General features: G+C 35.0%; 1 protein-coding gene across 1 annotated transcript; it reads left to right on the top strand.

Annotated features, from left to right (window-relative positions):
- Window positions 1-6,227: 6,227 nt before the first annotated feature.
- Window positions 6,228-9,358, top strand: LOC127789079 (tubulin beta-5 chain-like). Its single transcript, XM_052317856.1, has 4 exons — window positions 6,228-6,364; window positions 7,201-7,599; window positions 7,880-8,149; window positions 8,334-9,358. The coding sequence occupies exons 2-4, from the start codon at window positions 7,206-7,208 to the stop codon at window positions 9,011-9,013; spliced, it is 1,344 nt and encodes a 447-aa protein (XP_052173816.1). The 5' UTR covers window positions 6,228-6,364; window positions 7,201-7,205; the 3' UTR covers window positions 9,014-9,358.
- The last annotated feature ends 3,107 nt before the right edge of the window (window positions 9,359-12,465 follow it).

The following is a 12,465-nucleotide window of genomic DNA, read 5'->3' as shown; positions in this document are numbered from 1 at the left end:
ATAAACGGAACCTTGAGGGGGTTTCGATTTTTCATAAGAATCAACCCTGAAGTGATTTCAAGACGAATCAAAGGTTCGAGGATGGCACAAGGACGAAATTGTCCTTATTAAGTAAGTTTAAAATTACTAATTTTGGGATTTTTCTGCATCGTAATGTAAATTTATTTAACGTTTGAGGGTGTATTTACAAATTAAGAAATTCTCAAGGATAATAAAGATGAATCTTGGGATTTAAATGTATAATTTTTTTATTATTATGGGGTAATATAAAGTGATATATATATATATAGTTGTGCACGTGTATGTGTGAGGCAGCCAAATTTCCACAAGAATTGAAGATTTGAGGGAAAGTGGACGACAAGATTTGAGGAAATTTGGAATAGATAAGCTGAGACATCTGAGATTAGATAGGATATTAAGTGTATTATATAAATATATATATATATACTTATGTGTTGTGTGTATGTAGTTGTGTAGAGGGCCGAGATTTGAGTCCATGGGAGAGAGAGAGCTTGGCAGAGGGATCAAAGAGCAAAGCTTGAGAGAGAGGTCGAGAGCGTGAGGTGGAGAGGACGATTGATGGCTGCCCAAAGCAGCAAACAGCCATGGCCGCAGGGCCGGACCAAGGCATAGGCCACTACCTAGGGCCCTCAATTTTTTGGGACCCCCAAAAAATATAGGAGCTGTTGGTTGGGGCCCCAAAAAATACAAGTACATACAATAAATTCTTTCAAGTGTGAGAAAAATGCTTCCAAACCAAACAATGAAAAGTGTGTCATGTAATAAATATGATTTTTAATAATTTTTATTATTTTTTGAAGAGCACAAAAATTATTATAGCTTAGGGCCCCATTAAGCCTTGGGCCGGCTTTGCATGGCCACAAGCTCGAGCAAGCAGGGGCAACGCAGAGGAGCCGAGCGAAGCGGAGCAACAAGGGAGGCGGTTAGGGGCGGCCAAGGGCTAGCCGATGTGGCCATTTTCAATGGCTAGAGGTGCGAGTAGGGGCGACCATAGCCGCGAGCTAGATGCAAGCTGGATGCACGGGGATGCTAGCCGCAACGGTGGTGGCCGTTGGGGCGACTGATGGCGAGCTGCGGATGGCTGTGGTGGCGCTCACGAAGAGCGGTGGTGGCTGCGAAGAGGCAGTGCGTAGGTCGGGCGTTGCAAGTGTTCGTGCGTAGCAGGGAGCAAGGAAGGAAGGAAGAAGAAGAATAAAGGAATGAGAAAAAAAAAAAAAAGGAAAAGAAAGGAAAAATATAGAAAAAATGTGGAGAAAAATTTCGAAAAAATATCAAAATAATTCTAGGAATTATATTTTGGGGCTAGAGGAGTTTTCCGAAGCCATAAAATTGATCGAACACGTATTTCGATGTTAGGGCACGCTTATCGAGGAAGCCTGAGAGGCTAAGTCAAGTAAAAGTAAAATTTATTAGAAAATTTTAGAAATTCAGGAATGTTATTTTATGAATTTTTATAGTGAAATATTTGAGAAAATATTTAGTTTGGATTTATTGAGGAAAAATAGGAAGAAATAGAAAGAAAAATAAAGAAATGTAAGAAATTATGAAAAATAGGTTTTAATATTTATTTAAATAAATATGATGATTAGGATGTTTTGAGGTCTAAGTTGAAGTGACTTGTGTGAATTTTGAGGTTAGTAGGCAAATCGAGACGATTCACATATTTCTAGATAAGGCGCGAATATCGATGTAATCGATAAACTGAGAAGGTAAGTGGTACTTTCTAATTGAATTTAGTTTTATAAAAGTACTTGATTTGTAAGTGGTTCGATTCCAAAATTTTATTTTATGTAAATGATTTTATCATGTTGTCATGTCTTGATGTGAGTATGTCATGTAGATTACATTTATATGCTTGATTTATGAAATATGCATATGGGCATGATGAGATTCACGATCATACGTTGCATAGGTTTGGGATAGGTATTAGCGTCGTTGCTTTACCAAGGGTGCACTCATATACCTCGGTTTGGCAGAGAGACTGGAAAAATGACAGGTAATCTTAAGATGCAATCGATCCAAACATGAGAGTTATGTTGTTATGTGCATTGTATACATACATGAGTATTAAATGTTTTATTCCCTTATTTAAATGATTCATCATCTAACTTGGGTTTTGCCCTTGAAATATTTAAACGTTCTAGATGTAAATTGTAGCAGAAATGAAGATGAATGGGGCATGAAATGACACTTAGCAAAGTGCATGATGAGTTATGTGATGAGCTGAATGTATGTTATATAGCCCATATATTTAAGTTCTGTTATTTCAAATTTTGAACGTTTTAAGAAATGATGATGTATAGTCTCATTTATATTTAATGATGATATATAACCTTATTTATGGTTAATGAGAATGTAAGAATTGATTTATGATTAATGTGAAGATGTTAGGTTCATTTCTAACTTTCGTATTTAAGGTGTATTTAATTGTATTACCTATAATTTAATTCTATATAATATTGCCTAGAAAACAAAAATCACCCCACCCCTTGAAAAATGAATTTCATGGAAATAAGTTTTAAATGCTTGTACCATACATATTTTTCCATAAAAAAGTTAAGAGTGTTTGATTATTTTCTATAGAAAATGTATAATAATTACATATTTTCTATGGCAAATGTGTGTAATTAAATACACTCTTAATGTTTATGATGATTCTCTTATGAGATAAATAAATGGAGATTTTGGGATAGATATGAGAAATGATATGGTTTAGTCGTAGTTTAAATAAAAAAAATTATTATCCTAGAATTATCCTAAGTTATAACGTACTCAGAAAATGGGGCGTTACAACCAACACCTAAAAATACACCAAATTGGGAGACAAAATTGAAAATATCCATTTAAATTAATTTTAAATTAATAATTCATATAAACTAATACCATATTATATATAAAAAATTAATAATATATATCCAATTGTGGGTTACGATTATGAATCGATTATGATTAAATGTCACTTACGTCTACATTTATGATTATTTTTTAATATCAATAATGATATCTAAAGTCATTAATTTTTTATTTCTAATTATAACTATATTCATATTTTTTTTTTTGTTAACGCACCATCATAAATGCCCACTACTACTCGACCCCACGATTTTAGTAGGAGATGTAAATCAGAGAACCCAGCAACTAATTTCGCCCCTAGCCTTTCTCCCCAAACGTGAAGACGGTCTGATAGTCTTTCAACTTCCAAGGTTACCATAGACTATTTTGAGATTTCTCTCCTGATCAGGGTTTGAATATGGAATCTAAGGGTTCAAAGAGCAACACCCCAACAGTTTTTGCTTTGTTACTTGATCTATACCTTGGGGGCTTCGTATGTATTTTACTCAATCATTAACTGTATCTATCAAATATTATTATAATTTTTTTTTTCAAATTAACCTAACTATACCATCCCTAATATACCATAATTAGTCTTTTTCTTGACCTGGGGTCCTGGACTAATATACCTTCACTGGACAGTCCAACTGCCCAAATTAGTCCAGTTTTAGGGGGGCATGGGTTGGTTAGTGCCTCCAATCAATTTAGGGGGTTAAGAAAGGAACCCAATTCACACGTAATCCCAATTGACTGTAACCTTTCAGCATAAATACTTAAATTATAGGGATTAAATTGTATTTAAATTTTAAATTTGGAATTCTTTAGTTTAAAATTAGATTTAAAGGTCTTTGTAATTTATTTTTATTTGTTTATGTTTGCTTGGTTTTCACTCTATTTGAGGGTGAAAATTAAGTCAGGATTCAATTTCCTATTATCTCGTCAGTCAACTAAATTATCTAATATAACATACTGCATTAATATTTAGCGACGTAATGAAAATAATCAAAATTCTCTGATGAATAAAATTAAAAATAAAAATATAGTATTTTATATCGAGCGATAAAAAGAATCGAAACAACTTATCTTGATAGATCTACGCAAACTTCTCATGAGATCACTCATTCCTGAACTTTCCCAACTCAAACACGTTTAATTTGAGAGTTTTTTTTTATTTACATTTAACTTAAAAAGTATTCAATTAATATTATTTTCTTATTTATTTATTCTCGATATATATTATTTTTTTTAGACTTTTAGAGTATTATCAAAAAATTTATATTTTTAAAAAATAATAAATAAATAAACAAATATGGAGTTGAGATGATTATCATGTACCACCTCAAGTTAGGCAAGCAAGGTGAGTAGTGGAGTGGATAGGGATGTTTATGGGGCTCCTGCCTTCAAGGTGGATGTTGGCGTTGCATCACTTTCCCAAGCCCCCCATTACTTATCATTCCATTCATTTAATTTAATTTCTTATTTTACTATTAAAATTAAATATAATGTTACTTGAAAACCTAATAAGAATATTAGTTTTTTTTATTGAAAATAAGTATGGATTATGACTCGCTATATAATTATTAATATATAAATATTATTTTAAATATCAAAATTAAAATAGGCACAACGCCCTCCGCGTTATTAATGATGTTTGGAAAATTAAAATGTATCTCTTGAATTTTGAATTTTTTAGTCCAAACATCCCTTAAAATTTATTTTTTGCCAGATTAGTTAATGAACTTTCTCAAAATGATTTCAACACCTTTTCCATAAGAATCGTTGGTCCAAAATTTAAGAGATGTATGATTAATTTACTTATCGTTGTTAGTAATAAAAAGGTTGCTTTAACTATTTAATTATTTCAAAAAAGTTTGGAGAGTAATTTAGTGAAAGATAAAGTTTAAGAAATGTACAACCTAAAGGTCCAAAATTCAAAAAATGTACCCATAAATTAGTTGGAAAAAAACTCTACCTTTCACATCGACCACGATAAATGGTCTTTAACCTCTACCTTAATCAAGGAAAAGTAGGGTAGAGTTTCATCGGAATGATCAATTTTGCCAATCTTATATTTGTGGTCTATTTTTCTTGCTTTGAAATCGTATTTAAATACATTTTTAAACTAAAAGAGAGGTGATTTAAGCAAATAAATAAATAAATTACATGAACTTTTAGAGATATTTTTTACTCGTAGAGGGTTTTCATGCAATTAGGTCAAACTATAAAGGGTTTTAAGTATAATTTATTCAAAATAGAAATGGGTATCTTATTGCTAAAGTTTCAGCCTTCGCATGACTGCAAGTCATTTATCGATTTATAAGTTGGTGTATTAATTGTCTAGGGAGCATGAATTATTATTTCATAATAGATAAAGTAACGAAAATCTTCATTTATAGGTACGATGAAATTGTTGTCAATTCACAAAAATGGAGGGACATGATTAGTAACTTTTTTTTTTTTTTATCATATTTTGTATTTGATGAGTATTTGTTGTTTGCTTGTCTTAGTGTAAAAGTGGCCATTTAGGTAATGTGTCACTTATGATATTTATTCATAAAAAATTTTACCTAATTCATTTTTTGTTAGTAAATATTATTCTTACATATTATTTTTTAGCTACATGAGAATTCATCATTTATAGGCGTCGATTCTAATTTACTTTTAATATTTTGTATTCATTTATTTTGTTTTTTTTTAAAAAAATTTAAAAGATAAATACGTTTTTTAATCTTACAAAAAAATTATTTAGATGATGTTCGGCTTACCATTTTTTAAGTTAATAATATATTTAGATAAATGTGTTTGATCTAAAAAAATTGATAATTTATAAGAACTTAACAACTAAAATAGACATGTTGTTAAATAATATAAATAAAATTTATAAAAATATTAATTTTTTAATAAAAAATTATAAATTAATGTCTAACTGATAAAAAATTTATCATTATATATTAATAAATTATATATAATTATTAAAAACTAATGTTTAAATTTGATAATTTTTAAATTTTTTAATTTTAACAAATATGTAACTAGTTATATTTAAATTTTACTAGCAACTTAAAAGTGGTCAAAAGTGTAAGTCAAACACTCTCTTAATAAAATCATAAAAATATGAGTAAAAATGGTGAAGAGACAAGACCTCAGAATTCAATGGAATTTAACCCCAATATATTCGGAAAGGGCATTCTCGTAATTTTATCAAGGGTGTATTTGTCAATGGGCTGACATAGTTTTCAAAAATCAAATCTCACTAATCACCGTGACTAATAGATTCCATCCAGATCGTCCATTTCCACCATCGGACGGCATCCAACAGTCTGTAAGAAATAGGAGGGAAATAACACTGGCCGTTAGATCTCGCCGTTACCGTTCGCTCGCGTACATAAACCGCTCTAGGGTTCACCTTTCTCTCCACGGAAGCATTCTCACTCTCTCCTTGTCGGTCGAGTGAGTGAGGAAACTCTCCATCGATCTTCGGTTCTTGAATTGCGTCGTCTCCTCTTCGCCGGTAAATCTCTACTCTCCGCCACCAGATATCGTGAAGATCTTGTAATGTCGTATTCAATTTCTTGCATTAGTTCGTTTTCTTATTTAGATTGAATTTCAGAAAATGTACAATTCTAGATCTGGAAATCCTGCACTGCATTGCATATGTATCTCTGGTTTGATCTGTGCATATGGAGACACCAATTGAAGTAAGTTGGTTTATTGTTAATTCTTCTATAATTCAAGAGAGTAGTGTACTCTTTAGGTACTGATCCTTTCGGATCTCTGACCTTTCGTGACATTTCTGGAAACCGATTGTTGCGAGACCTAGTTCGATATGTTTTGCAGATTTTCTGATGCCGAATTGTATATACACTCTGTTCAAAGTTGATCTATATTTCTGAGTTCATTTTGTTCCTAGATCTGTTGGAGATCCTTGTAATCTGTACGATGCGGCTAATAGTGTGCTCGTTTTTGTGTTGATCTATTCGAGATCTGGTTCATTTGGAATTATGAGATAGTCATTTTCTTAGTTAAAATTTGCGCTGTATCAATTTCTCCTCTGATTTATTTATGTGCTTCAGTTTTCCTAAAATTTGATCTTTTTGATTGTATGTGATTATGATTCAGTATGAAGTTGAGTCTGAATTTTGTGATAGCTTTGCTAACTTATCTTCATCTAACTCATATTTTCTATATCGACGCCATCTGTTTGGAATTATCATAGTCAATTTCAGAGTCTCCTTCAATCACGTATAATTTGCAAAATCGGGAGTAAATTATTTGGTTTGTCATAGATCTTTCTGTTTCTCATTTGCCATAGGTGAACTGAATTTCTTGCTTCTCTTAAATTTTCAGGAAAAATGAGAGAGATTCTTCATGTGCAAGGTGGACAATGTGGAAACCAGATTGGGTCAAAATTTTGGGAAGTTGTTTGTGACGAACATGGTATAGATCCAACTGGAAGATATGTCGGAACTTCAGATCTGCAACTGGAACGTGTTAATGTGTACTACAACGAGGCTTCCTGTGGGAGGTTTGTTCCTCGTGCTGTGCTCATGGATCTTGAGCCTGGTACCATGGACAGTGTTCGCACTGGTCCCTATGGTCAGATCTTCCGCCCCGATAACTTTGTTTTTGGTCAGTCTGGTGCTGGGAACAACTGGGCAAAAGGACATTACACTGAAGGTGCCGAACTTATTGATTCAGTGCTTGATGTTGTGAGGAAGGAGGCAGAGAACTGTGATTGTCTTCAAGGTACAATCACTTGATATTTTGGCTTTTCAGGACCTTTCTGATCACTTTGCAAAGCACCTTTTTTTTCCCCCCCAAAATTATATTTTCAGCAGGTTTTTATGTTTCTTTAAGACAAATTTAGAGATTATATTTTTTTATACCTTACATTTTTACATTTTTTCATACATGGCGATGATGGTGGTTATTTTGTTGATTATGATTCGAGGTGAACATGCTTAGCAAATCAAGTTTTCTTGGCAATGTTATCTGCCTTATGGTCAAATAAATTGTCTCTTTTCAGGCTTTCAAGTTTGCCACTCTCTGGGTGGAGGAACGGGTTCTGGGATGGGTACCTTGCTAATCTCAAAGATTAGAGAGGAATATCCTGACAGGATGATGCTCACATTCTCCGTATTTCCATCTCCAAAGGTGTCTGATACAGTGGTTGAGCCATACAATGCCACCCTTTCTGTTCATCAACTTGTTGAGAATGCAGATGAGTGCATGGTGCTTGATAATGAAGCCCTGTATGATATCTGTTTCAGGACTCTTAAGCTGACCACTCCAAGCTGTGAGTATATCCTGCAATCTTTTCTTGATTGGTTTGTGTCTCTGATTATTTGAGTTTATTTTTCTGATTGATGCTGTGCCATCCTCAGAAATTCATGCTGCCGTTGTTCTGTTAGTTCAATCCTGGAGTTGACAGATTTTTTTGTACAAGTTATTGATGCCTCTGTTTTTAACTCTTGATGTAGTTGGTGACCTGAACCATTTGATATCTGCAACCATGAGTGGGGTGACTTGCTGCCTCCGTTTCCCCGGTCAACTCAACTCTGACCTCCGAAAGCTCGCTGTGAACTTAATCCCCTTCCCCCGTCTTCACTTTTTCATGGTGGGTTTTGCTCCCCTTACCTCACGTGGTTCCCAGCAATACCGCGCCCTTACAGTCCCTGAGCTGACTCAGCAAATGTGGGATTCAAAGAACATGATGTGTGCTGCTGATCCGCGTCACGGTCGCTACCTCACTGCCTCAGCCATGTTCAGGGGTAAAATGAGCACAAAAGAGGTGGATGAACAAATGATTAATGTTCAGAATAAGAACTCTTCTTACTTTGTGGAGTGGATCCCTAACAATGTGAAATCTAGTGTGTGTGATATTCCACCGAGGGGACTCTCCATGGCCGCCACCTTCATTGGAAATTCGACCTCCATCCAGGAAATGTTCAGGAGAGTGAGTGAGCAGTTCACTGCTATGTTCAGGAGAAAGGCTTTCTTGCATTGGTACACTGGAGAAGGTATGGACGAAATGGAGTTCACAGAAGCTGAGAGCAATATGAATGATCTCGTGTCTGAGTACCAGCAGTATCAGGATGCTACTGCCGATGAGGAGGGTGAATATGAGGATGAGGAGGAAGAAGGTATAGAGAATATGTGAAAGAATATGAGAGAAACGTAAAACCAATGCCCCCCCTTCTGCTGTGGCCCTATGTTTTGTGATATGAATGTTGTGTCTGTAATGATGAAGTCTCCTTCCCTCCCTCCTTACAGTTCCTACCTACATATCTGTTGTAGTCGTTACAGGAGAGTCCAGAAACGGCGAAGTTTCTTTCCACTCTCCAGGGTTTATGTTTTATGGCAGATGGAGGGGGATTTGAGCAAGTAAGCTTTGGTTTGCTTGTTATACAATCATGTCTTTTATGTCGAAAGTTCAGAATTCCTTTCTTGTTATGTCGTTAAATCATTTGCTTTATTTATGGATCTTTCTCGAAGTTACTTTCCAGATTCTGTTTTTGAATGGCTCGCCTATCATCCAGTCAAATGTTTAAATCATAAATTGAAATGGTGGTCATCTTGTGGGGATTTGATTCTTTTGCTTGGATGTATGCATACGCATTCCTAATGTATCATTCATGTTGGTTTGTACGTTGATGTGGCTGGATCAACCTGCAACTCCATAGCAATAAAAAACAGTGTTTTGAAAATCGATTAATAGAGAACCTACTTGCACGCCATTCTGGTTTTGATTTAAAAATTATTTGGCAAAAAAAAAAGGGCAGGCAGGCAGGAAATTTTTGCCCAAAATGGTGGTTGGTTGGCCAAAGGATTACTTTGCCTTTGCATTAAACCCGTGTCTATTGCAAGGGCAAAGTGGTTCTTTTGCCAATTTGAAACATCATTTTGGTTGATATTTTAGATATTAATATCATTGTTACATTATTTAATCTCTGGATTAAGCTACTTGTAGAGAAGCGTTTACCAAAAATTTTACCGAATTAATTTATTTTATTTTTGATTTATTTTATTCAGCTTTTATCTTTCTAGAAGCCCGCCCATTTTCTCTCTCTCTCCCCCATTTTCACTCTCTCTCTCTCTCTTCCTCTTTCACTGTCTCTCCCACACTCTCCCTCTCAAACCCATTGCTGCAAAGAGCACCGCCTGTCGCCATCGCCGCAAGCACCTTCCGCCGTCGCGCCCCCCACCGCCGCGAGCACCTTCCACTATCGCCCCCCCCATCGCAAGGATCAACGTCGCCTGCCCAACGCCTGCTTCTTCCTCACCCACTGTCTCTCTCTCCGGCGTCATTCTGTACACTGGCGGCAACATCAAGAGGTCTGGCGAGCTCGGCAAGATGTTCGACATCTCTATCGCCGACCCCACCAAACATACGCTTAAGCCCTCATGCCCATCCACCTCCTTTTCTCAGCACAACAGCGGATCCATCAGAGCTGGCTCCAACTCCGTGCGAGTGCGTGACCGGCGACTACGTCTCCTTCACCTCTGATCGTCTGGCGTCCCTTGGATCTCATCTCCTTCGTCTTTGTCGTCTTCATCATCGTCATCCGCCTTCATGACTAGAGTTAGTTTCTAGGCTGGTTCTGTTTCACCGCCCGCTAATGGTGGTGCCATGTAGTTTTGTTGCGCCCCTTTCCCTTTATCTTTGATCTTTCTTAGGTACTAATAGCCTTGTGGTTTGCTGCATTAGTTGCCTGTATTTGATCTTCCTTATGCCCGCTAATGGTGGTTTTCTTATATGGCGTTTCATCTTTCTCGCACTGTTCTTTGATGGAGAAATTCTTAGGATTACCTGGCTCCTCGTTCTCGGTCATATTTCAAATGGGTTTGACAAATTAACATACTTACAGCTTTTAACTATTTGATTCTGGACCTCATAGGCTGATTAATTTTACATCTGATTTCAGTTTGCTATCTTTTCCCTATTTGTTTTGGGTTTATATTGAATTTCCAACTGTTCTATGCGTAGTTGTTTTCTGTATTTTGACTTGCTCAAAGGAAGGCTATTGGCTGGAGAGAACATACCCAATTCGTGGAAGTTGCTGATTGATACAGTTTTGACTTATTTCACACTGATACAGTTTCTTGCATGATTAGTATCTGTGTGTGAGTTCACATTCTTAGATGTGCAGATCCATTCGGTATTGATTTGCTTGAATAGAAAATTGAATTTGTAGATTTAATTTTTCATCAATTACATATTTACATTGCTGGAAAAGCAACAATTGTGGTTGTTGCCCTGGTCTGATGTACAAAGCTTTTTGTTGTTTGAGTGTCTTGTTCATGGCTATTTGTGCCATGCTTATTCAACTGAACATCAATTTCTATAAATTTCTTTTCTTCTTGTTGATTTATTTCTTCTTGTTGATTTATATATCTGTATCTGTCTTTGTTTTCCAATTGCACAAATTTTTTCCCTGTAGCTATGTGCAAAGCCCTGTTTTCTTAGTTCTCTATTGTGTATATTGCATTTTTGCATTTTGAGAATCTGATTTCACAAATAAAATGCACATTTTGTTTTTTTGTCTCTTAATTTTTTTTCTTTAGTCTCTGTTCTATTTGATACTATGCGTTGGAATATCGGAATGCAACCCATAACCTTTATCTTTTCTTTTTTTTTTTAAAGAAAAAAGAAATGCAAGTAGCTCAAAAAAACTAGTGTCAAATAGACCCTAAGAGTGACCTTACAAGAAGCATGTCATATATCCGATAATTGAGTTCATTTTTATAATTTAGGTCTGGTATGAATATTCATGTGGACTGATGAATAAAGAACCAATTCTTTCTTTTCATTTGTGAAGGATGGATGGGGGTTGGGGACAAGGGATGACTTAGCTTGACAGTGTTGCAAATTCATAATATTTTATGTACTTGCATTTACGTGTAATAGAAATGTTTGCTTTGCAGGTTATGCACTCAGCCAGAGCAAATGCAATCCACAATCATGGGTTTGATCCGGATCACGCCATATCAGGTGGTATAGCTGCGTGATCAAGTATTTGTAACAGAGGGCAGAAACCTTGTGCATCAAGTAGAGGCTGTTTGTGACTTAAAGAGACTTGAGTGGAAACTGATACTGAAATCATTTTCAATTTAGATATATTTAATTAAGAGAATAGTTCTAGATTTGATACAGATTATACACTATGTTTTTTATTGTATTAGTTTAATTGGTCAGTTAGAATGATTAATCAACCTGGCCCAGAATAATTTTCCAAGCAAGAAAATCATATTGATTGTTTATTTAGATGTTTCTAACTATTAACTAATCTTGATGGTTGTGTCTTAGTGTTAAAATACGAACATAATTTTTGATAATTTGAACAATAAATATAAGTCAATAGATGTGTCAATTGAGAAACATCTTTAAAATTTCATGTGTTGCAGAAGAATGCAATGCTTGGGGGCTCCTTGACTAGGGCCTTGGTATCTACTGCCAGCAACAATAACGGAGACAAAATTTTAGACTAACTCTATAATGTTCTAAACAGAATCTCCAAAAAAAAAAAAAAAATGGTCTAATTTTCAACAGAGGGAACAGATGGAGTTGAGTGATGTATGAACAAGAAATTTTTAACAAATGTTCTCATTTAA

Source organism: Diospyros lotus, chromosome 13 (assembly GCF_014633365.1).
Source record: "Diospyros lotus cultivar Yz01 chromosome 13, ASM1463336v1, whole genome shotgun sequence".
Taxonomy (NCBI): domain Eukaryota; kingdom Viridiplantae; phylum Streptophyta; class Magnoliopsida; order Ericales; family Ebenaceae; genus Diospyros; species Diospyros lotus.
This window is presented reverse-complemented; position numbering and strand designations above follow the sequence as displayed.

Excerpts from the sequence above, each read along its gene's own strand:
- LOC127789079 (XM_052317856.1), top strand. The coding sequence starts at position 7,206 with ATGAGAGAGATTCTTCATGTGCAAGGTGGACAATGTGGAAACCAGATT. Across the intron at positions 7,600-7,879 it reads GAACTGTGATTGTCTTCAAG|GCTTTCAAGTTTGCCACTCT; the intron begins GTACAATCACTT and ends GTCTCTTTTCAG. Across the intron at positions 8,150-8,333 it reads TAAGCTGACCACTCCAAGCT|TTGGTGACCTGAACCATTTG; the intron begins GTGAGTATATCC and ends CTCTTGATGTAG.